This window comes from Ictalurus punctatus, chromosome 2 (assembly GCF_001660625.3).
Source record: "Ictalurus punctatus breed USDA103 chromosome 2, Coco_2.0, whole genome shotgun sequence".
Classification (NCBI taxonomy): domain Eukaryota; kingdom Metazoa; phylum Chordata; class Actinopteri; order Siluriformes; family Ictaluridae; genus Ictalurus; species Ictalurus punctatus.
The window spans coordinates 35,659,534-35,681,468 of record NC_030417.2 but is presented as its reverse complement, the minus strand read 5'-3'; the positions used below and the strand labels follow the sequence as shown (position 1 = coordinate 35,681,468).

Below are 21,935 nucleotides of genomic sequence, written 5' to 3'. Positions count from 1 at the left end.
CATGTCTCTCTTTTCTCTTCGTTCATTAAAGTTTGAATTTTACTCTACGTATTTTCGCTCTCGAGTTTTTTCCGGTTTTTTCTTTAATAGTAGGAGTGTGGATCTTGCGATTTGATTCACTTCTGGTCCATTTTCATGAGAGGAGTAAGAGGCCACACACACCCCCTATACTAGGATTGGCAGAAGCCACGCTTCCTGTTTTCAAACGAGCCACTAAACCTACGCTTGAGCTCGCGGGTCGAAAAGGCCTTCGTGGTGCTTGTGGTTTCTCTCTTGTGGGCGTGGCTTTTACTGTTTTTAATCCCAATAAGAAACGATAGTAGCCGCCGTGGATATGAAAAGTCCGCACACGCCTGTGAGAAGGGCAGGTTTTTGTGATGTAAGAAAATGGAAACTTAAACTTAAAAAGTTAAGTTTTGCAGCATATAATACATATCAAGTGACAAACACCCAGAAATATTTACTTTTTTGTTTGGGGGGGCTTCCAATAATCAGCTTGCATAAGTGTGCACACCCTTTTATAACTGGGAAGGTGGCAGTGTTCAGAATCAACGAATCACATTCAAACTCATGTTCGATACTAATTAGAGTACACCCGCTATCAATTAACGTGACTGATTAAAACCCCAGATAAAGTACAGCTGTTCCTGTAGGAGTTTCCCCACATCATCTTGGTAACATCGGGGTAGTGGTGGTTTGATGGTGTAGTCTCTGGGTTACTGATCGGAAGGTCGGGGGTTCGAGCCCCAGCACTGCCAAGCTGCCACTGTTGGGCCCTTGAGCAAGGCCCTTAACCCTCTGTAACATGCTGGGGTATGCAGAAAAAAGAATTTCACTGTGCTGTAATGCACATGTGAATAAAAACTCATTATCGTGTAAAGCCAAGGTGAAGCAGGTACAGGATCGTACAAGGCGTTGGATATACCAGGGAACACTGTAAAGATGATAATAAACAAGAACAGGGCGTCTGTCTAAAACTGATGAAGATCAGGACAAAACTGGTCATGGAGGCTGCTGAGAGGTCTACAGCAACATTAAAAGAAATTATAATAATATATATAATATCTCTGGGCTTTGGGGGTAGGGTGACAAGACGGAAGCCTTTTTCAACCCCAAAATACATCCAATCTCCCAAATCCATATGGAGTAATGTGCGACAGTCTGATGAGACCACAGTTGAACCTTTCGGCCATAATACCAAAAGATATGTTTGGCACAAAAAAATTTTAAAAAACCCACCGTCCCCACAGTGAAGCATGGTGGTGGCAGCATCAGACTCTGGGGCTGTTTTTCTCCAGCTGGAACTGGAGCTTCAATCAGGGTGGAGGGAATAACGGGTCGGCTCCAAATACCAGTCCATTCTGGTGCAAAACCTTAAGGCTTCTGCTAAAACACTTGAGATGAAGAGGAATCTCAGCTTTCAGCACGACAACGACCGGAAGCAAAACCTCCAGATCAACAAAGGCGGCAAAAGTCAAGACGTGCCGAACTGACTGACTCTTAAAGATCGAACGCTGTGATCAGATCTAAAGGTGCTTCTCAGGTATGATTAAAGTAATGATTCTGATTGCTTTATACTTTAATTTCCAGGTAAGAAATTTCACAATAAAGGTCAAAAAGGTCCCGACGTGATTTATCTGGCCATTTTAACAGGGGTGTGTAGACTTTTGATATCTGCTGTATATACAGTATAACGTCTATACAGCAACGCCAACGATCTCTGCTCTGCTCCTTCCGTCCTTCCGAGCGTCATTTTACTTTGTAATATCTTTGCACACGCTTAACCAAAGGCCGTATTGCACGTCAGACGGGAACTGAAGAAACGTCGGAGCGCGCGCGCCGTAGAAATCATCCGAGCCAATCGTCCGGCTGGATCGCTTTACAGAGTCGTACCTAATTTACATCGAATTGAGAAAAAAACACTACCACTGAAACCGTGGATGGAAACGGAAGAATTCAGTCCGTACAGGACTGAATCCTTTTTGTTTGATCGTTGCAGACAGAAATGTTTGATTTTGCTGCGGCGTTTAAAAAACTTCCGCGATGCAATTTGCGGATTTTTTTTTTTGTGTGCTTTTTTTTTTTTTACAAGAAAAGAATACTTGAATTGGCGAATCGCAGTAGCATGAAATTGTTTCGCAGTGATGTTTGTTGCTAAATGAGACCTTTTAGCCGGACTCGTGTTCGACGCACATGAACGCGCCTCGTGATGACGTCACGTGACGCATCTTTGCCCAAATCTGCGGGAAATCCGCGGTAATTTTGACAAACTGCAAGCTCCTCCAAATACCGCGGAGTTCGTTCGATTTTGCGTTCATGTCTACGATCGCAAAATACCAGAGGGGTCGAGAATCGTTTATTGCAAAGATTATTAACAATAAGTTAAATTATGAATGGAACGCTAGATTTGATCGTCTTTATTTTGTCGCTGATTTATCAACAAAGAATAATCCTAATCGTTAAGCAGAATACCCTAATCCTTGTTGCTTAGCAACAGATGCTTACCATTAACAGGCATTTTCAGTGCTCACTTTTGTTTTTAAGCTGCGAAGCGATATTATTTAGCGTTAACGCGTCTTTGGAGCAACGTGTTAAGATTTGTGACGCCACGGTTGTCTGGAAGGCGAGGGTCTTAATCTAGTTTTCGGTGTTCATGGCAAAATATTCAGCACCAAATGAAATAACGGAAATAAAAAGAAGTTAGAATTGCTTGTCTGGTTTCAGTGCAAGTTCTTTTCCTGAGGGTCATGTTCATGGGTTTGGGATGCAGCACAGAGGTAGTGGGCGCTTTAAAACTGCTGTGGACTGCAGTTCAGCCCACACTATGGGTTGCCAGATCGAACATTTTCACACTATAATGAAAGATACGTCACAGATGGACTTGTTTCTTAGTTCACACTGAAATCAGTCCAATCATGATGGTGTACAATGATCCAAATCAGATGAGATTTGCTGTTTTAATAAATGATTTAAGGAGAAAAGCAATCCTTTTCTGATTGGAGGTTTAATCTCAACCTCTATGAATATTTATAATACAGTGCATCCGGAAAGTATTCACAGCGCTTCACTTTCGCCACATTTTGTTATGTTACAGCCTTATTCCAAAATGGATTAAATTCATTATTTTCCTCAAAATTCTACAATCAATACCCCATAATGACAACGTGAAAGAAGTTTGTTTGAAATCTTTGCAAATTTATTAAAAATAAAAAACAAAAAAAGCACATGTACATAAGTATTCACAGCCTTTGCCGTGACACTCGAAATTGAGCTCAGGTGCATCCTGTTTCCACTGATCATCCTTGAGATGTTTCTACAACTTGATTGGAGTCCACCTGTGGTAAATTCAGTTGATTGGACATGATTTGGAAAGGCACACACCTGTCTATATAAGGTCCGACAGTTAACAATGCATGTCAGAGCACAAACCAAGCCATGAAGTCCAAGGAATTGTCTGTAGACCTCCGAGACAGGATTGTGTCGAGGCACAGATCTGGGGAAGGGTACAGAAACATTTCTGCAGCATTGAAGGTCCCAATGAACATAGTGGCCTCCATTATCCATAAATGGAAGAAGCCTGGAACCAGCAGGACTCTTCCTAGAGCTGGCCACCCGGCCAAACTGAGCGATCGGGGGAGAAGGGCCTTAGTCAGGGAGGTGACCAAAAACCCAATGGTCACTCTGACAGAGCTCCAGCGTGTCTCTGTGGAGAGAGGAGAACCTTCCAGAAGAACAACCATCTCTGCAGCACTCCACCAATCAGGCCTGTATGGTTGAGTGGCCAGATGGAAGCCACTTCTCAGTAAAAGGCACATGACAGCCCACCTGGAGTTTGCCAAAAGGCACCTGAAGGACTCTCAGACCATGAGAGTGTGTTTCTTTGGCCTGAATGGCAAGTGTCATATCTGGAGGAAACCAGGCACCAGTCATCACCTGGCCAATACCACCCCTACAGTGAAGCATGGTGGTAGCAGCATCATACTGTGGGGATGTTTTTCAGCAGCAGGAACTGGGAGACTAGTCAGGATCGAGAGAAAGATGAATGCAGCAATGTACAGAGACATCCTTGAGGAAAACCTGCTCCAGAGCGCTCTGGACCTCAGACTGGTGCGAAGGTTCATCTTCCAACAGGACAACGACCCTAAGCACACAGTCAAGTTAACAAAGGAGTGGCTACAGGACAACTCTGTGAATGTCCTTGAGTGGCCCAGCCAGAGCCCAGACTTGAACCCGATTGAACATGAAACTGCCCAAAAATAGGTGTGCCAAACTTGTAGCATCATACTCAAAAAGACTCGAGGCTGTAATTGGTGCCAAAGGTGCTTCAACAAAGTATTGAGCAAAAAGGCTGTGAATACTTATGTACATGTGCTTTTTTTGTTTTTTATTTTTAATAAATTTGCAAAGATTTCAAACAAACTTCTTTCACGTTGTCATTATGGGGTATTGTTTGTAGAATTTTGAGGAAAATAATGAATGCAATCCATTTTGGAATAAGGCTGTAACATAACAAAATGTGGGAAGAGTGAAGCGCTGTGAATACTTTCCGGACGCACTGTATAGACTAGATCAGAGGTTCTCAGCCTTTTGTAATTAAAGCCCCCCCAAGCCTCCCCTATCATCCCCCCCCCCCCCATCTATGATAGATAGACATAAAGATAGATAGATAGACAGATTTTTTTTTGCTTTTGTACTTATTAAAATGTATTTTCATAACTTCTATGATTTTCATAAAGCTATATAACGGACAGGTATGGAAGATGAATGATCAAAAATGTTTCTGAACACTATAACTACTTTGAACAAGAGAACTAGGCTGTAATAAAGTGGACTATTTTACATGACTATAATGTAAATGTAACGTGGACTATAAAACATGTTGCATTACGTTTGTCTTGCATTATAAAAAACATTCGTCTATGAATGATGTAAATTGGGACGAAGGGCGCGTCTCGTTATCCATGACATTGTTAAATCTCCGGCTCTCGGCCCCTCACTGAACAGAGCAGACGCAGAGAGAGGTGAGAGTGCAGAGGGAAAGCAAGACCTCGTGCTTGCAGGACAGTACTGCCGACATTTGTAAAGTTGCTAATGTTTGTCCAAAAAGTCGCTACATTTGTCGCTAGGCTTTTTTTTTTTTTTTTTTAAAGTCACTAAAGGGGTCTGAAAAGTCGCTAAATTGGTAACACTGGTCTGCACTGACAGGCAGGTTAAGCTCCGCCTCTCCACAGCAAAAAAAAAATTCAGAGGGAGGGGGAATGCAGGGTTTTTCATTTATGCTCATTCTATTTGAAAAGCAATAAAATACACCGTGAACCCAAATGATGCCCTGTCTGTGTTTTTTTTTCTTCTTGAAAACAATTTGTGCCCCCCTTCTGATCTCTCCTTCCCCCTTGTTGAGAACCACTGGAGTAGATAAACACGATATTGTGCATGATTAGCATAACCTGGAACTTGTATGCACCAGAATAATAATACTTGTGTTCATCAGATCAGAGTTTAATAAAAGCTTATTTATTAAAAAATGTCCAAGCAAACCATCTGTATGTTTACAAATTCACATCAACTGCGTGTCTCACAGCTGACAGTTTATTATTGTTTAAAAATTCCTAAGAAAAAAAAAAAATCACACTGATTTGCGTAGACAGCTATTGTAGCTAACGTACCAGTTACTCTCATTCATCCTACATTCAGAATAAAGCATTTATTTAATACGTACGTGTGTTAACGCAGAGCTGCAATTTCTTTGTGAGATTTAGTAAACATATATATCCAAACGATTGGCTCGAATTATTCCTCAGATCAAATGTCTGGCACGTGTGGCCCTGGGGTTCCCTTTTCTCTGTTTCCTGTTTGACGCACCGAAACAGAAGGAAAATCATAACTGCAGAATTTTCATTTTATCCGCTCATATACGACCTCCTAACGCATGTGTATAGAGATATCATGAAGAAATAGAAAGCTCAGAAGAAAGTCGCAGAGATCTCTGTGAGTGTACGTAGCTGGTACAGTAGCTTGCTTTGCTAATCTGCTAACGAGGCTAGGATGAAGCCTGGCGTATAAAACAAACAATCAGTTTTTGCAATATTTATTACGACATACTACAAGCAACATTCGCCACGTCATACACAAATGGTGATTGGGGACAGAAGAAACGAGATGATTCCCGGTGTATGAATATAAAAATATCTGCGTTTCTTTTCACTGTGCTTCCTGTTCTCTTTGCAGAACAGTCAACTGGCCTTGTCTATAAATAGCAAAGATGGAGATGACAGACATCTTTCACTTTTATTTTTGTGAGAAAGAGGGATTTGAGGGTCTGGCGTGCTTCGCCTAGCATACACAGTCCATCTTCGATATTTCTAATATTAATCTGTAAAAAATAATTGAAGGAAACAAAAGGTGCGTTCATACATCTACAGTGATTTTATTGCTGCAAGTTGCCAGTCACTGTACTATGAAGTTGCTAGTGTTTGTTCCTTTAACGGTTGCCATAGTAACATTTATCAGCGAGTGGTGAAACTGGCAGTCCACTTTTGAGAACAGACCAGTTTTCTTGCCGCTAAAATGAAACGTTCTGGAGGGACAGCGCGTTTGGATGTAAACTTCACCGGTGTATATGTGCATCAATATTGTACGAGATGAAGGAGGAGCAGTATGTGCTTGTCGCCGTTTCTGCAGTGAAAGCGTAAGAGCCGGACTGTCTGGGTCCACGGAACATTTCGGACTCGCAGCACTCCACACGGCTGTCCCGTCGATAGTCGCTGCACCACGTCGCTCCACATTTGCATAAAGTTAAACTTTTCTCAACTTTGTCGCATCTCTGGACACGCCCACATCTAGTCACCGGAAGTCGGTAGCACTCATTGAACACGAAGGTCTCCGGTCGCTTTGTCGCCGCATGTGTGGATGTATCTTCACACGAGTCCAGTTTGGGAATCCTTCTGCTTTGAAGTGCACCTATTATGCTTTTTCAGATATATTACCTTTCACGTAGTATGTTATAGAGCTGTTTGTGAATGTAAAAAATCCCGCAAAGTTTAAAAAATCAAAGCGCACGACAAACGGAGTTATTGACTCCCAAAAGAGGGAACCGATTCTGAACAGCCGAAACGAGTCGTTAGTGATTCCAGACATTATTTAGTCATTTTTCGACACACGCTGAACAACAGACCGGGACATCTGACCAATCAGAGCAGAGTATGCTCTCTGAAAGGAGGGGTTTAAAATGTAATCCTTTAGAACGGAACGTCGAACGAGTCGTTTGTGACAATGGCGGGTGGGGCGGAAGGGTAATGCTGCAATTTAACTTATGAGCACATTAAAGTTGTTTTTGACCTCGAATGCATGTATATCGATTGTATGAGACCTTTAAAACAAATTCAGGCAGGTTTCAAAACCATAATAGGTGCGCTTTAAAGCATCGTTCCAAAGGTGTCGATTCACGCTGAGTGAATCGTTCACAAGGAACCGATTCGTTCGCGAACCAATAAACCATAGTGGAGAAGCGGTGTCCAATCTGGCAACCGTATTCATGCTACACTACACAGGCTCCTGTCGACATCTCTCCACCATCTCAGATCACTGCTGTAACATCGCACTTCTGTGCATTTAAACCGTCTTTGCGTTCCAAATGCAAGCCATCAAATGCGTCGTGGTCGGCGATGGGTGAGATGTTGAGTTTATTCTGGCTGAATTGTGCTTGTTGTTGCAGTGTAGAGGGATGCAGCTGTTGCAGGAGAGGGGCTGGGGCTTGCATGGATCATTCGGTGTGTATGGAGATGTGATTGAGCACAGTACATCCCCAGTGCTTGTGCACGAAAAGCAGAACGAATCGGGGGTTTTGTGTTGAAACAAAGCAGATAGCTCTCGAGCAGCTCATCAGCACCGTTATATTAAACATCCATGCCAGTGCTCAAGGGTGGGTGGGTGAGTGGGTGAGGGGAGGAGGGGATGGGGGGGGGTTATTTTGTGCTGGACATGATTATGTTCATCGTTATTCGCTTTAACACGTGTGATGACGATTCTCAGGACGATGATGGACGGAAATGTGCCCGGCGGATGATTTTTGCGCTTTTACGTTGTTTTGTATTTCGAAGGAATCCTGACGCCAGCGGTTCTGCTCTCCCCCTACCCAGTTCACACTGCGCATGCGCGACAGCTTCACGCATGCGCAGTGTGGCGGAGAGCTAGAAGCCCCTCTTATTCAGTGATGTCATGCTTTTCACACACCTTACTCCTTAGAGCACGTTTATAGGGTTTTATTCGATTTAGTTTCAGTTGAAGTGCGTAATTAATACAGTTCTATTAATAAAACACAAACAAATAAAAAATAAAAAAAAAACACAACCATAAGCAACATAGTTAAAACAAAAGAAAAAGAGTCAAAACAAACAAATAAACAATCGTTTATTTGTTTTTATTATATTTAATCCTTGCCTTAAATTTTTTAGGGATATAATAGATGTGTATTATTATTATTATTATTATTATTATTATTATTATTATTATTATTAAGTAAACAATTACTCATTAAATATTTAGTTTTGTTCTTTTTGGGGGGTTATGGGTTTTTTTGTTAAATGTATAATTGTAATAATAATAATAAAAATAATTATAACATGAATCCTTAATGTTTATTTGCAACCGCAGAAATGAGAGGCAAGTACGAAAAAACCCAGTTACTGAGTAAATATTGAATTTCTGTGTATTATTATTATTATTATTATTTGTAGTAGTAGCAATAAAATAAATAATATATTTCTTTTATGTTTATTTGCAAGCCTATAAATGAAAGGCAAGTAGGAAAAACCCCAATTACTTATTAAATATTGAATTTCTGTGTTGTTGTTGTTGTTATTATTTGTAGTAGTAGCAACAATAATAATAATAATAATCTAAAATATTAGCTCAGTCACTTTTATTGATCATTTTGTCAGTCATTAATTCAGTGTTTAATTATTTTGACGTCAGTATTATACTGAAATGTGTAAAATAGTAAACAAACAAACAAACAAAAAAGTATGTATGTTTAATATAATGTATATACCTACATTTACTTATTTAGATGTGTAACAGTATTTGGCCACAGAAACTATGAACACATGTTTTATATGGTTTTAAATTTCACACCAAGAAGTCCTCACACTTCTGCTAGAGTCATAGATTTATTTTCTATACTGCATATTTTTATTGATATCTCCTGGGGTTTTTGCAGGAGATCTGGGGATTGTTAATAGTACTGCAGGGGTTTGTGGGTAAACAGCCAATTTGCAGGGTCTAAAACCTTTTGTAAAAAAATAAATATATAATGAATACATATGTAGAGTGAAGTTCGAGATCAATACAATTTGTCCATGATTGTTTTTAAAGAAATAGTGTGTTGCCTCTTTTCTGACAGACATAAATAAATAAACAACATCAGCCTTTACATTAACCAAAATCCAGTGGAATAAATAGTAGGTTTATTCTGATTTGTCTGCTTTGCGAGTGAGATTGGGAACCTCGGCTTCGCGCCTCGTCCCTGACGACTAAAAGATTCACTCCTGACAAAAGAGCGCGAGGCTGTGGGAGAAGATCTGGCAACCTCGATCAGCCACGTCGCTTCGTTTCATTTCCACTGTAACGTTCCTCTCACGCCGTCTCTTATCACTCGTCCTCACTCATCCTCTTCTTCATCGATTTACAGTGTCCCTGTTCTTCACCCTTCTTTATCGTACCAAAACAAAACGAAACAAAACGCACTCACGCTTCCTGTGTCTCTCGTTCGCACGCGCTCTCAAAGCTCACCGCTGAAGATGAGACCGGGGCATGAAATTAATCTTCATCCTGCGTTAAATTACCCAGCGCTAGCTCCGTGGTGATTCTGATATTTTGAGTCAAAGTAGTTCTCGCAGCACGGAATGTACATTTTAACATTCAAAACATTCTCGATACGTCTGTATAAAACGTAGGAAGGGTTACAGTTCATGCATGTTTACGTATATTTACACATCCTGGTGTTTCGGTGAAGGTACACGTGGATATAGTACACGTGTTCTTAAACCATTTTAGTAGTCCAGTTTATTCAACTTTTTTTTTTTTTTTTAATGCGTTTGATTATTTTAATTAGCATACTAAATGAACAAACTCTCACAAGTCAGACTTCTAGCTTTTATTTAGTCTGGTATGTTTCCTCAACAAACCTGTTCTAGATCACCTCCTTTCACATGAAGAGGTCATTTCCTCGATATAACACCTGCCCAAGTGCAATCATTCTCGAAGCCAGGTACCTAACGTGCAAGATTCTCTCTCTCACTCACTACGAACTGCTTTAAAATAAAAACCTTTTGTTTTATTCAACGTTTTTTTTATTTTTTTTCTTTCACTCCCTCGCTTCTCAGTTTGTCTTAATCGTAAGGCCCTGTGGGTGAATTGTGAATGTGACTAGCTCATTAATAGGGGTTACAATGCGGTGTCTTTTGTTTTGTTTTTGTTTTTTATGTGAATTCTGGAAACGCAAATTATAATAATAATTTAAAAAAATAAAATAAAACCTGAATGGAAATCCAGAAATGTGAGAGGGAAATTATTATTTTTAAAAAAATTATTTCAATTCAATTTTCTTTCCCTAGCGCTTTTAACAAGGGACGTCGTCATGAAGCAGCTTTACAGAAATATATCAACTCAGGATATACGTTTTAAACGTATACCTTTAATTAATGAGCGAGCCAGAGGCCATGGTGGCGAGGAAGAACTCCCTGAGATGACCCTAGGAAAAAACCTCCAGAGGAACCAGACTCAAAAGGGAACCCAACCCACCTGATAGTGGGATTTATAGATTAAATAAACAAACAAATCCCTTCTAGAACTGTGCGCTACACGGTCGAAAAAGTGCAGTAGTGTAACCGGGAAATTCATAACCGGGAGACTCGAGTGCGAAACCGTTCATATCGGTTGCGGTTCGGGAGCCGTGTTCATGGTTTTGAAACGGTACCATCCTCATAATCTCATCGATCTTTGGGACGTCCTCAGCAACAGCGAGAGTGCTCCAAGTGATAAGAACTCAACCAGACGGTGAGGGCATCAGGATGGATCAGGCAGGTCCGGATTTTGCTGAGGTGGAAGGTTTACTGGTCTATTGGTAAAGATGAGAAGGCAAAAATGAGAAATGCAACAATTTGAATACTTTCGAATTTCGTAAGGGAACGGGTAGCTCAGGACGTCGGAAGGTCGTGAGTTCAATTACCAGCTACGCCAAGCTGCCACTACTGCTGGGCCCTTGAGCAAGGCCCTTAACGATCAATTGCTCAGTTGTATTTAAAAAAAAAAAAAAGAGAGTAATGTAAGTCGCTCTGGATAAGGGCGTCTGCCAAATGCCATAAATGTAAATCTAACGCAAGTCACGTTTCTGGATTAGACTAGGTATACATGCGGGGACCCAAAAATTTCACCAATCGCTACCAAAAAACCCCCCAACCCCTTAGTGTTTATAAAACTAACAGCATTTCTCTTTTAATCCCCTTCAAAGTAGTCTCCTTGTGGCGTGACACACTTTTCCCAGTGTTTCTCCCATTCCTGGAAACACTTCCTGTAGTCTTCTGTCTTTTATCATCATGTCCAGAACTTCCTGCGTTTTATTCTCGATTTCTTCCACAGTGGCGAATCTTTTCCCCTTCCGTCTCTGTTTGGTTTTTTTTTTGTTTGTTTGTTTTTTTAAATTTCGGGAACAAAAAAAGAAGTCGCGAGGAGAGAGATCTGGCGAACACGGTGGATGTGAAGCGCGTTGTTTCTGGTTTAGAAACCCCTTGGTTTTCGACGCAGTGTGTGCAGGTGCACCGCCATGGTGCACGAACCGGTTCTCTGGGAATTTTTGGGTCCCCTCTCGTATCCACGTGGTAGTTTTTCCCCAATTTGATAATTGAAAACGATGTCAGACGGGTCCACATCCCCGAGCAGGAGAAAATGCGAAAGACAGCCGTGCACTGTGGGTAATGTCGTCTTTTCCCCGTTATAACTTTTACAACAATAATCGGAAGGTTTTTCGCACGACCGGACATTACAGTCTCATTCGCGGTTTCTTTTGTCCAAAAGTCCACTGGAATATGACGGAAGAGTGGAGACTCGATCAGATAAAACTTTATAAACCAGGGCGGGACATATCGAGTGGCTCCTCCCCGTTTTGAAAAAGCCAATAGCGTTTAGTTTAGCTCACAGACGGGAAACGTACAACCGTTGGGGGCGGGACACGCCTAGATTCTAGAGAGCGCTTGATTTCTATGGAAGATCTGATGAGAAGCTGAAGTGCAGAATGATGTCATCGAAATTGTTGATCCGTATCGGTGGTAGAGAGAGAGAGAGTTGCTTGTTTTGAACGCGTATATCGTCTAAATGCGAATTTTGTCATTTGTTTTGGAGCACACTCGCGCTTAGACAGCCTTCATGTGCATACTAAAAGCCACAACACTTCAATTTTTTCACCGGGACTTTAAGATTCTGAAGCTCGTTGCCAGAAAAGCGTATAAAACATACCAGGCACTGTGTGGCTTGCGTTCGCCTCACACCTCCAGGGTCGGTGGTTCGAGTCCCACCGTGGCCCTGTGTGTGCGGAGTTCGCGTGTTCTCCCCGTGCTGCGGGGGTTTCCTCCGGGTACTCCGGTTTCCTCCCCCAGTCCAAAGACATGCATGGTAGGCGGATTGGCGTGTCTAAAGTGTCCGTAGTGTATGAATGGGTGTGTGAGTGTGTGTGTGATTGTGCCCTGCGATGGATTGGCACCCTGTCCAGGGTGTACCCCGCCTTGTGCCCGATGCTCCCTGGGATAGGCTCCAGGTTTCCCCGTGACCCTGAAAAGGAGTAAGCGGTGTAGAAGATGGATGGATGGATGGAACCCGGATAGGTGCGTTCATCACCCAGGTCTCGCCTCATGCTGGGAGAATCCTCATGAATCAAGAATCCTCATTATTAAAGAACATAACGTCGTAGTTCTTATCCATTTATAGTCGCATCTCTCTCTCTCTCTCTCTATCTCTCTCTCTTGCATGGGGTAGTGGCGTTATTATTCACCTCTGATATCTCACGAGTAGCAGTTTACAAATAAAACGTTTTAAATATGCGACCGCTTCACTTCACGTGAGTTTGAGGAGGCGCGAGTTAGCGCTCGGATTCCCAGATCGGTAGCCTTCATGTGACGAGAAAGAGGCACCTAATAAATAGGCAAGAGCTACAAAATTGGGAGAAACACTGATGGAGAAGGCAAAATGAAGAACGCTGGAGAGAACGGTCCGGCTGTAGTCCAGTGGGCGTCTCTTTTTCTTTCTATTAATGGAGGCGGGTCGTGAAAAACTGGCGAGTCGGAGTGTGATGACATCACAGCGTCGAGAAAAAGGCTTTATTTCGCACGGAGCGAGAGTGAGAAACTGTGACTGCGCTCTTGCTGTGTGTGTGTGAGTGTTATTTTCTTCACACACAGATCTCACTGTGAGCATTTTCCATTCAGGATTGAAGCGAAAGGGCTGAATGGAGACGTGTGTGTGTGTGTGTGTGTGTGTGTGGGGGATTAAAACCCACGCAGAACGACAGAGTTAATTTAAGTATAATGATCATCTCGGAGACTGAACACGGTCATTTAGACCGCCGCGTAATGAAAATCTCGCTTTAGAAAGCAAAGCGTGTTAATCTTCCGAGGAATTTTTCGTCACGGTTCACAAAAAAACACCACGACGATCACCAGGACGTGTAAACCTCACCCTCGGGCCTTGTTATTTTTACCTCACGTCAGCCTAGTCGCTAAGTCATTCCTCGCTAATAAACTCTCCGCTCTCAAGCTTTCTGCCGGGTTGCCATGGTTTCACTGGGGTTGAGCAGCTAGCGTAATGGCGATCTTCTCTTTGCGTCGATCACGTGTCTGAAGTCTGATACGTGAGGAATAAAACACTTCGTGACGTGCTGCTATGGCGCCGCGGCACGTCGTGATGAAGCCGAGTCACCGTCACCACCACGGAGTCGGTTTTATGTTAACATAACGACATACCGGCGAGCGCCACAAACCGTTTTATTCCTCTTATACCACAGCGGTTCGTCAGCAATTACAATTTTGTATCGATTTGAGAGGGATTTTTTTTTTTTTTTTTTTAAAGGCATGCTTTTTATCCGTTTAGAGTTACGTTCCATGTTGTGGAGCGTCCGTAAAAAGTAGTTCATCCTCGTTATCGTGTATTTTCCTTAAAAAAAACAACAACAACAAAACAAAAAACGGCGTTTCGGGTTTGACGAGAAAGCACGGAGCGTACTGGCTGTTTCAACGCGCTGACACTGGAGACTCCTTCCATGTAAAGACGGTTCCGAAGTGTCCGTGGTCATTTTGCGAGTGCGTTATAATCATAGCGTTATGGGCGTGTTGTTAATTGTGCATCCGGACACTTCATACTCCTGCTGTACGGGTGGTGTGTTTTGTTCTGATGAAAAATTCTGAAGTGTGTGTGTGTGTGTGTGTGTGTGTGTGTTTCAGAGCCGTGGGTAAGACATGCCTGCTCATCAGCTACACCACCAACGCTTTCCCAGGAGAATATATCCCTACAGTGTGAGCTTGCATGTTCCTCATACCTCTCTGTGTGTGAGTGTGCGTGAGCGAGTGTGTGTGTGTGTGTGTGTGTGTGTGTGTGAGTGAGAGTATCATCTATGTATTTGTTCTCTGTGTCATTGCTCGCATTTCTCACAGGTTTGATAATTACTCTGCCAATGTGATGGTGGATGGGAAACCTGTGAACCTGGGATTATGGGATACGGCGGGGCAGGAGGACTACGACCGTCTCCGACCGCTCTCCTACCCTCAGACGGTAAAACCCCATATATCCTCATCTCTCTGCTTCCACTCTAGGGTTTACACTGTCTCTATAATCCGTAATCTCCACGTTCCCCGGCCGTTCACAGAGTCATTTCCCTCAGAGCGTTCTTCTCTAGGTTTCGGCTCGTCGGAGTCAGTTCGTGTTGCGACTTCAAACAGGAAGTAAATCATTTTAAACTGTATGATCATTTTGCGTGATGATTGGTTGTACGATACGTTGCGCTGTTTAAAGAAATGCTCTGCCCTGAAACACGTGTTTACGGTGAAATAGTTGTGATGTTTGTTTGTTTGTTTTTTAGCCGTACCGGTGCAAAAAAAACAAACAAACAAAAAAAAAGTAGACATTTTCAGACATAAGTAATGACGGCCGTGTTTCGCCGTTATCTCCTAAAAGCAAAAAGGCCAGAGCTTCCTTTCTCACTCGCCATTTTTCAACTTCATATTAATGACAAAAATCCAATATAGAAGTACAGTTGTGCCCAAAAGTTTGCATACCCCTTGCAGAATCTGCTAAATCTTATTACTACCATTGTTTCTTACTTGTAAAGATTAATATGCACCTCGTTCAGGGTGGGTCTTGTTTTTTGTTTTGTTTTTAAAGATATATGACATTGTTATCATGGCTACTTAAAAATGTCATTCCAAGGGTGTTTAATTCAGGATAAGCCTGCCTATGTAGGGAGAGTTTTGTGCTACTGAGATGAACAGTGTGTTGTTCGGGAAGCTGTCTCCTGAGGCTTATTCTGGGCATGGGAAGACGATCTCGTAATTCTGCTCACCAGATGAGCCTGAGAACCAGTTCGAAAAAGATGTACTGAAATATATATATTTTTCCAATAATCTGTTTCGAAATATTGTCTCAGCCCTCGCCGACTGTGTTTGAAATGAACACGATTTGAGCGCTGCTCTTGTCTTCTGTTTTTTAAAGGATGTGTTTTTGATCTGCTTCTCACTGGTGAGCCCGGCTTCGTTTGAAAATGTCAGAGCAAAGGTTAGTATTTCATTTTTATTTATTCATATAGTGTGTGTGTATGTAATGTTTTAAAATATATATATATATATATATATATATATATATATATATATATATATATATATATATATATATATATATTCACACACACACACACACACACACACACATATATATATATATATATATATATATATATATATATATATATATATATATATATATATATATTTTATTTATTCATATAGTGTGTGTGTATGTAATGTTTAAAATATATATATATATATATATATATATATTATATATATATATATATATATATATATATATAGATATATTTTTTTTTTTTTTATTCATATAGTGTGTGTGTATGTAATGTTTAAAAAAAATATATATATATATATATATATATATATATATATATATATATATATATATATATTATATATATATATATATATATATATATATATATATTTTTTTTTATTTATTCATATAGTGTGTGTGTATGTAATGTTTAAAATATATATATATATATATATATATATATATATATATATATATATATATATATATATATATATATATATATATATATATATATATATATATATATGGGGCAGTGGTGGCTTGGCGGTTACGGCTCTGGGTTACTGATGGGAAGGTTGGGGGTTCAAGCTCCAGGTACTGCCAAGCTGCCACTGTTGGGTCCTTGAGCAAGACCCTTAACCCTCTCTGCTCCAGGGGGCGCTGTATCATGGCTACCCTACATTCTGACCCCCAGCTTCATGACATGCTGGGGTATGTGAAGAAAAGAGTTTCATTGTACATACGTATATGTGATCATTATATGATAACTCATTAGCATTATGTATAAATACATTTTTTAAAAACATTACATACATACACACACACATTATTTATTTATTTATATATATATATATATATATATATATATATATATAAAATACACACACACAGGAAAAACTGAATGGTGAAATGCACTTAATAAAGGAACATAGTGAGATAATAACCCCCTCTGAGATGCATAATTGTTCATAATCTTCCGAAATTTGGACGCTTTATCTCTTACACGTAATATCAAGCAAGGACAACAGGACGTAAACTTAGAAATAAAGTAACTTAATTATGTTACAGCACTGATGAAACTATAACAGTTATGACACACCGTGTGTGTGTGTGTGTGTGTGTGTGTGTGTGTGTGTGTGTGTGTGTGTCTGTGCAGTGGTATCCTGAAGTGCGTCACCACTGTCCCAACACACCCATCATTCTGGTGGGAACCAAGCTGGACCTGCGAGACGATAAGGACACCATCGAGCGCCTGAGAGACAAAAAGCTGTCCCCTATCACCTATCCTCAGGGTCTCGCCATGGCCAGAGAGATCGGTAAAAGCTTTAAAAAAAAAAAAAAAAAAAAAAAACCAAAACATTTTGAACCCATTTCTCCATTTTTAACCCTGCCTATTTTGTTGTGTCCTGTTTATACCTGCTTCATGACGGTTACCGGCCAAGGAGGCCGACGTCTAGCGCAGCGAGGGGATTTACAGCGACATTTCATCGCCGATATTCTGACGTAGCGGTGTATCTGAAAATAAAACCGTGTCTATTTTTACGTGACGTGACGTCCCACTTTCAAATTCTTTAGACTTTCCGCCTCCAGTGTTACAGCAAAGACTAACGACCTCTTCAAGAATCAAAAAACTGATTTTTACTCTATCTGCATTACTGATAATGATCTGTTGCGCAAGCTAGGCTAGTCGATTAGTTAATGCTAGCTAGGACTGGAAAGTGTGTACTGGAAAGGACATTTAATTTCTCAGTGATTTTTAAGCACTTTTTGAAGGGGGGGCACCAAAATCCACCCAATCAGAACAAAGAGACCGCTTTACTCCCAGTGAGTATCAGCATAATAGGTTAGTATACCCTTAAACACTACACAGTTCGTATTTATTTTTAAACCATAGTGCTGTTGGGTTCTTGAACCTGATTGGTCAGAAGTTGTTGATTTAATTTTCTATAACAGCAGCTCTGACAGCAGTGGAGCTGCAATTCATTGGTTTATATTAGTGCACTCTTTTTAATATGGCGTTTCTATAGTAACAGCTCATTCATATTAACTCGTGTTGCTCCACATAATCTAAGGCTTATAATAAATACTGTAATTTGAAAAACAAACAAAAAAGCGTCTTTATTCAACAAAGATAAACATGTAATCATTCACACAGTGAGGTTTTCGGAAGGAGTCTCCAGCGTCAGCGCTTTGTAACGGGCAGAAATCTTTCTGGGTGATATGACATGCTGTGTTTTGTGAGACTAGTGAGGAACGATTCTTTACAGCTGCTATAACCTAGGTAATAACAGGAAGTCATTTGTGTTGTTCCAAAATGTTAAATGTAACTGTAAAAGGATTTTTTTTAAAATTATGTGTCAATCATTGATGAAGGAAAAAAAAAACCATTGTCATCATGTGTGCTGCGTTCACAGGAGCAGTGAAGTATCTGGAGTGTTCGGCTCTGACTCAGAGAGGGCTGAAGACGGTGTTCGACGAGGCCATCCGCGCCGTCCTCTGCCCTCCGCCTGTCAAGAAGAGAGGGAAGAAGTGTACAGTGTTTTAAAAAAGAACACACACACAAACACACACACACTCACTCACACAGAGTGCGGAGTGTTTCACTTCAACACACAGTCATCATACTGAGTTCCTACCGGCCGATTTTGGAGAGACGGAGTAAAAACGTGACAGGTGAACCATCACACACTGGAGTTTTAGATATAGCGCAGCGGGATAAAAATAGCGAAAGGCACAAACACGGGATTGTGCCAAATTCCCTCTCATCCCTATTTCTGAACTCGATTGCCTTAATTGGTGCTTAATTTGTGGTAATGAGAAGGTCCTTGATATACGCACCTTGCATGCGCTAATATTTGGTTTTGTGAAATATGATATTTAACACACACTATTTTGCATTGTGGACAAATTAAATTAAACTATTATTTCAAGGCTAAGTGTCGCATATGTGTCCATAATTACAAAAAAGAAAAGTCCAAAAATGAAGAAAATATTGTAGAAAATTCGTTTAAAAAACAAACAAACAAACAAACAAAGACGTAACGAAAAGTTAAACAATTGATAAGCTTGAATACAGGCACACGTGCAGGGGTTTCAGAGTTAAATGGGCGGAGTTATATTAAGTTATATTTGATGATTCAGTTGCAAACTTGATCACATGACATCATCATAAAAGTTTACCGAAACTTGGGCTAGCTTACTATCGAATACTACTGGCTTTGTTTGCACAATAAAATATCTAGCATAAAAATGACTTGGTTAGCTACGTAACATCAGGTAGCTACTGCTAGTTTGCTAATGTTTTAGCAGTGTTCACATAGCTGGTAAAATGTTATATCATTTTTAAATCAGTTTATTATATTTTAAATCGGTATGTAAAAAAAGAAACTAAAAAAAAAATTAAAAAATCAATAAATAAATAGTGATGCCGTTTTATAAAGTGCAGTAATAAGCTCCGCCCCACATTGACCCAGAGACGCCTGTCGCTCTGAAAAATCAGGATGCGCGAATGTCCAATACACACACTGTCCCCTGTACACGTTTCCTGAATTCCTCTGTGGAGATTTTCCTCATCACTAACACTTTTAACACTTTTGGGTGTCAATGTGGGCATCTTTTTTTTTTCTTTTTTTTCTCCTTCTTCTTTCCTTATTGATCTGTGAACGTGTCTGAAGTCTGTGTAAATAGATATTGTGAATAACTTGAGGACCGAATTGACGCCTTCTCTCGTTCTTGACTGTAAAGTACATTGAAAAAAAAAAACAACAAAAAAAAACGATCACCTACTGAATACAGCTCTTTTCATTTCTGTGTTTGTGTGACTACTGTACGTGATGGCGTTTTGCAGCACAAGAACAAACGAAAGAGTAATTACTAAAATGTGTATATTTAAAGTCAGTCGGTGTCTGAAGCTCAGCCGGGGTATCAAATTTACAGAAAAACGTTGGCCAAAAATTAAACGTGCACAGTTTTTTCCACTTGGCGCAAATGTAGCTGTGTTTTCATTCATTCTGCACTGGAGCTACGAAGGCTAATCCGCTAACAAGTAATCTGTGTTTCGTTTAGCGTTATGAAAACCACAAAGATCACACACTGGCCTCAAAATGGCTTTGGAGAGTTGTTTAGTATGTGAAATAATAGATTTACTGATGTGCTTTCTGACACCGTATTACACACTGTAAGCCAGAAGAATTCTTTCACAGATCTAAAAAAACAAAACAAAACAACAACAGTCGGCCATTTTGAAAGTGGAATCACTTTTCTTTTTTTTCAGCACAAATGTCTTTTGGGAATTTGTCCTTTAAACATGACACACTTGCTGTTTAAGTGGTTAAAGTTGGCTAACAGTGTTGCTTAGCAACAGGGGGCACTGATTACAAGCTAGCTAATTATTGAGTCATGACTGACTAGCTAGCAAGTTGTTGGGAAGTCTTTTATGTGGACAATGTGAAGTCGTAGTGAATGGGATAATGAGTAAAATAATGTCAGGAATGTCAACTTTTACCTCAGATTTGTTGGTAAATTATTAAGAAAGTGCTCCAAACTAATAAAATGACACCTTTTGCTAGTTAGCACATTAGCGTTGTAGCTCCATTGCAAAACTGAAGCAAACATCAGACATCAAACATCTTGGCTGATTTGGTGTGAGGTGGAGACTGTGTACATTTCACTTTTAGCCAAAGTTTTCTTTTTTTGCAAGTTCTTTACATTACAGTATTGTATGCATATTTAATTAACGTCTATTTTTTTTCTTTCTTTTTTTTTTTTTTTTGTAAACAGGAACTTGTTTCCGTCCTTTTGAATTTTGCTCATATTTTGCAGTATACTAGCTGAAATGTGCCATCGTGGATTGTTTTCGTGTGGCTAGCATGCCAAATTTTCAACTTTAGACAATATATGCGTCTAACTTTGTTTCTACCTTTTTGCCTTTTAGTTTTACTGAGAGTATGATTTGATGATTTGTTTGTGCGTGCGTACGTGCGTGCGTGTGTGTATATGAGCGAGCAAAATTGTTAGACGTAAAAAAAAATATATATATACCGTGTGTGTTTCGGTGTTACAACATGATGGTGGATTTCCACCTTAACCTTACAGTTGGCTTCTGTAGACACAATAACAATCAGAACCCCTTTTGAATTGTTACTAAAATGAATCTCTTGTGTGTATGATATGAGTTTAAAACATACGCATTAATAAAATTGAGTCTTGAATGTATTTGGATGTGTGCCCTTTGTGGTAGTGGTGGTTTTTTTTTTTTTTTTAATCTTTTTTCTTTCTTTTTTTGGAGTCAGAGAATTGAATTTGTTCTTATTTTTTATTTCATTTATTAGATTTAATAGATAAATTATATTTAATAGATATCTATCTATTAAAATAACAAACTTATCTGTAGTCCTATAATAATAATTACTATTTGTAATGTTTTTTTTAAATTGTATTATTAAGAGATTTCAATATAAAGGCCAAATCAAGCTCTGGCAGGAAGATTTTAGAGACCAGTAAGACTGGTAAGAAATTTCATCCTTATGTAGGTTATGTATCCTTGGTCAGTCTATCAGTCAACAGTCAGTTGGTCAGTCTGTAAGTCAATCAGTCAGTCAGGTAATTAATTATTCAGTTGGTCAGTCAGCCAATCGGACGGTCAGCGGTCAGTGAGTAGGTAAGTCAATCAATCAGTTGTCAGTCAGTCAGTCAACTGGTCAATCAATTAGTCGGTCAGTCAATCAGTCAGTTGGTGTCTGTCAGTCAGTCAATCAGTCAGTCTGTCAGTGGGGCAGTCAGTCAATCAATGCATTTACAGTGGAGCATGAAAGAGGCTACCGTTTTAATGGAATAAAAATAATTTAAATACTTGTATTTGTACTTGTCTAATAAATGTAATTTATTAAAATATATATATAAACCATTTCAGAAATGCTAAATATACATTCATAATTATTAATTACACTGTTTTGTTCAGTATGACGTCTTTTATTTATTTCGTTCAATATTATATTTATTTTAGGAATAATAAAGCATTTATTCTTTCGTTCACGTTTCAGTATCATTTC

The 21,935-nt window shown here is 39.8% G+C and overlaps 1 protein-coding gene across 1 annotated transcript; it reads left to right on the top strand.

Annotated features, from left to right (window-relative positions):
- The first annotated feature begins 7,495 nt into the window (after positions 1–7,495).
- rac3a (Rac family small GTPase 3a) lies at positions 7,496–21,099 on the top strand. Its single transcript, XM_017459234.2, has 6 exons — positions 7,496–7,668; positions 14,487–14,558; positions 14,697–14,814; positions 15,751–15,813; positions 17,042–17,201; positions 18,300–21,099. The coding sequence occupies exons 1-6, from the start codon at positions 7,634–7,636 to the stop codon at positions 18,428–18,430; spliced, it is 579 nt and encodes a 192-aa protein (XP_017314723.1). The 5' UTR covers positions 7,496–7,633; the 3' UTR covers positions 18,431–21,099.
- The last annotated feature ends 836 nt before the right edge of the window (positions 21,100–21,935 follow it).

Excerpts from the sequence above, each read along its gene's own strand:
- rac3a (XM_017459234.2), top strand. The coding sequence starts at position 7,634 with ATGCAAGCCATCAAATGCGTCGTGGTCGGCGATGG. Across the intron at positions 7,669-14,486 it reads TGCGTCGTGGTCGGCGATGG|AGCCGTGGGTAAGACATGCC; the intron begins GTGAGATGTTGA and ends TGTGTGTTTCAG. Across the intron at positions 15,814-17,041 it reads TTGAAAATGTCAGAGCAAAG|TGGTATCCTGAAGTGCGTCA; the intron begins GTTAGTATTTCA and ends GTGTCTGTGCAG.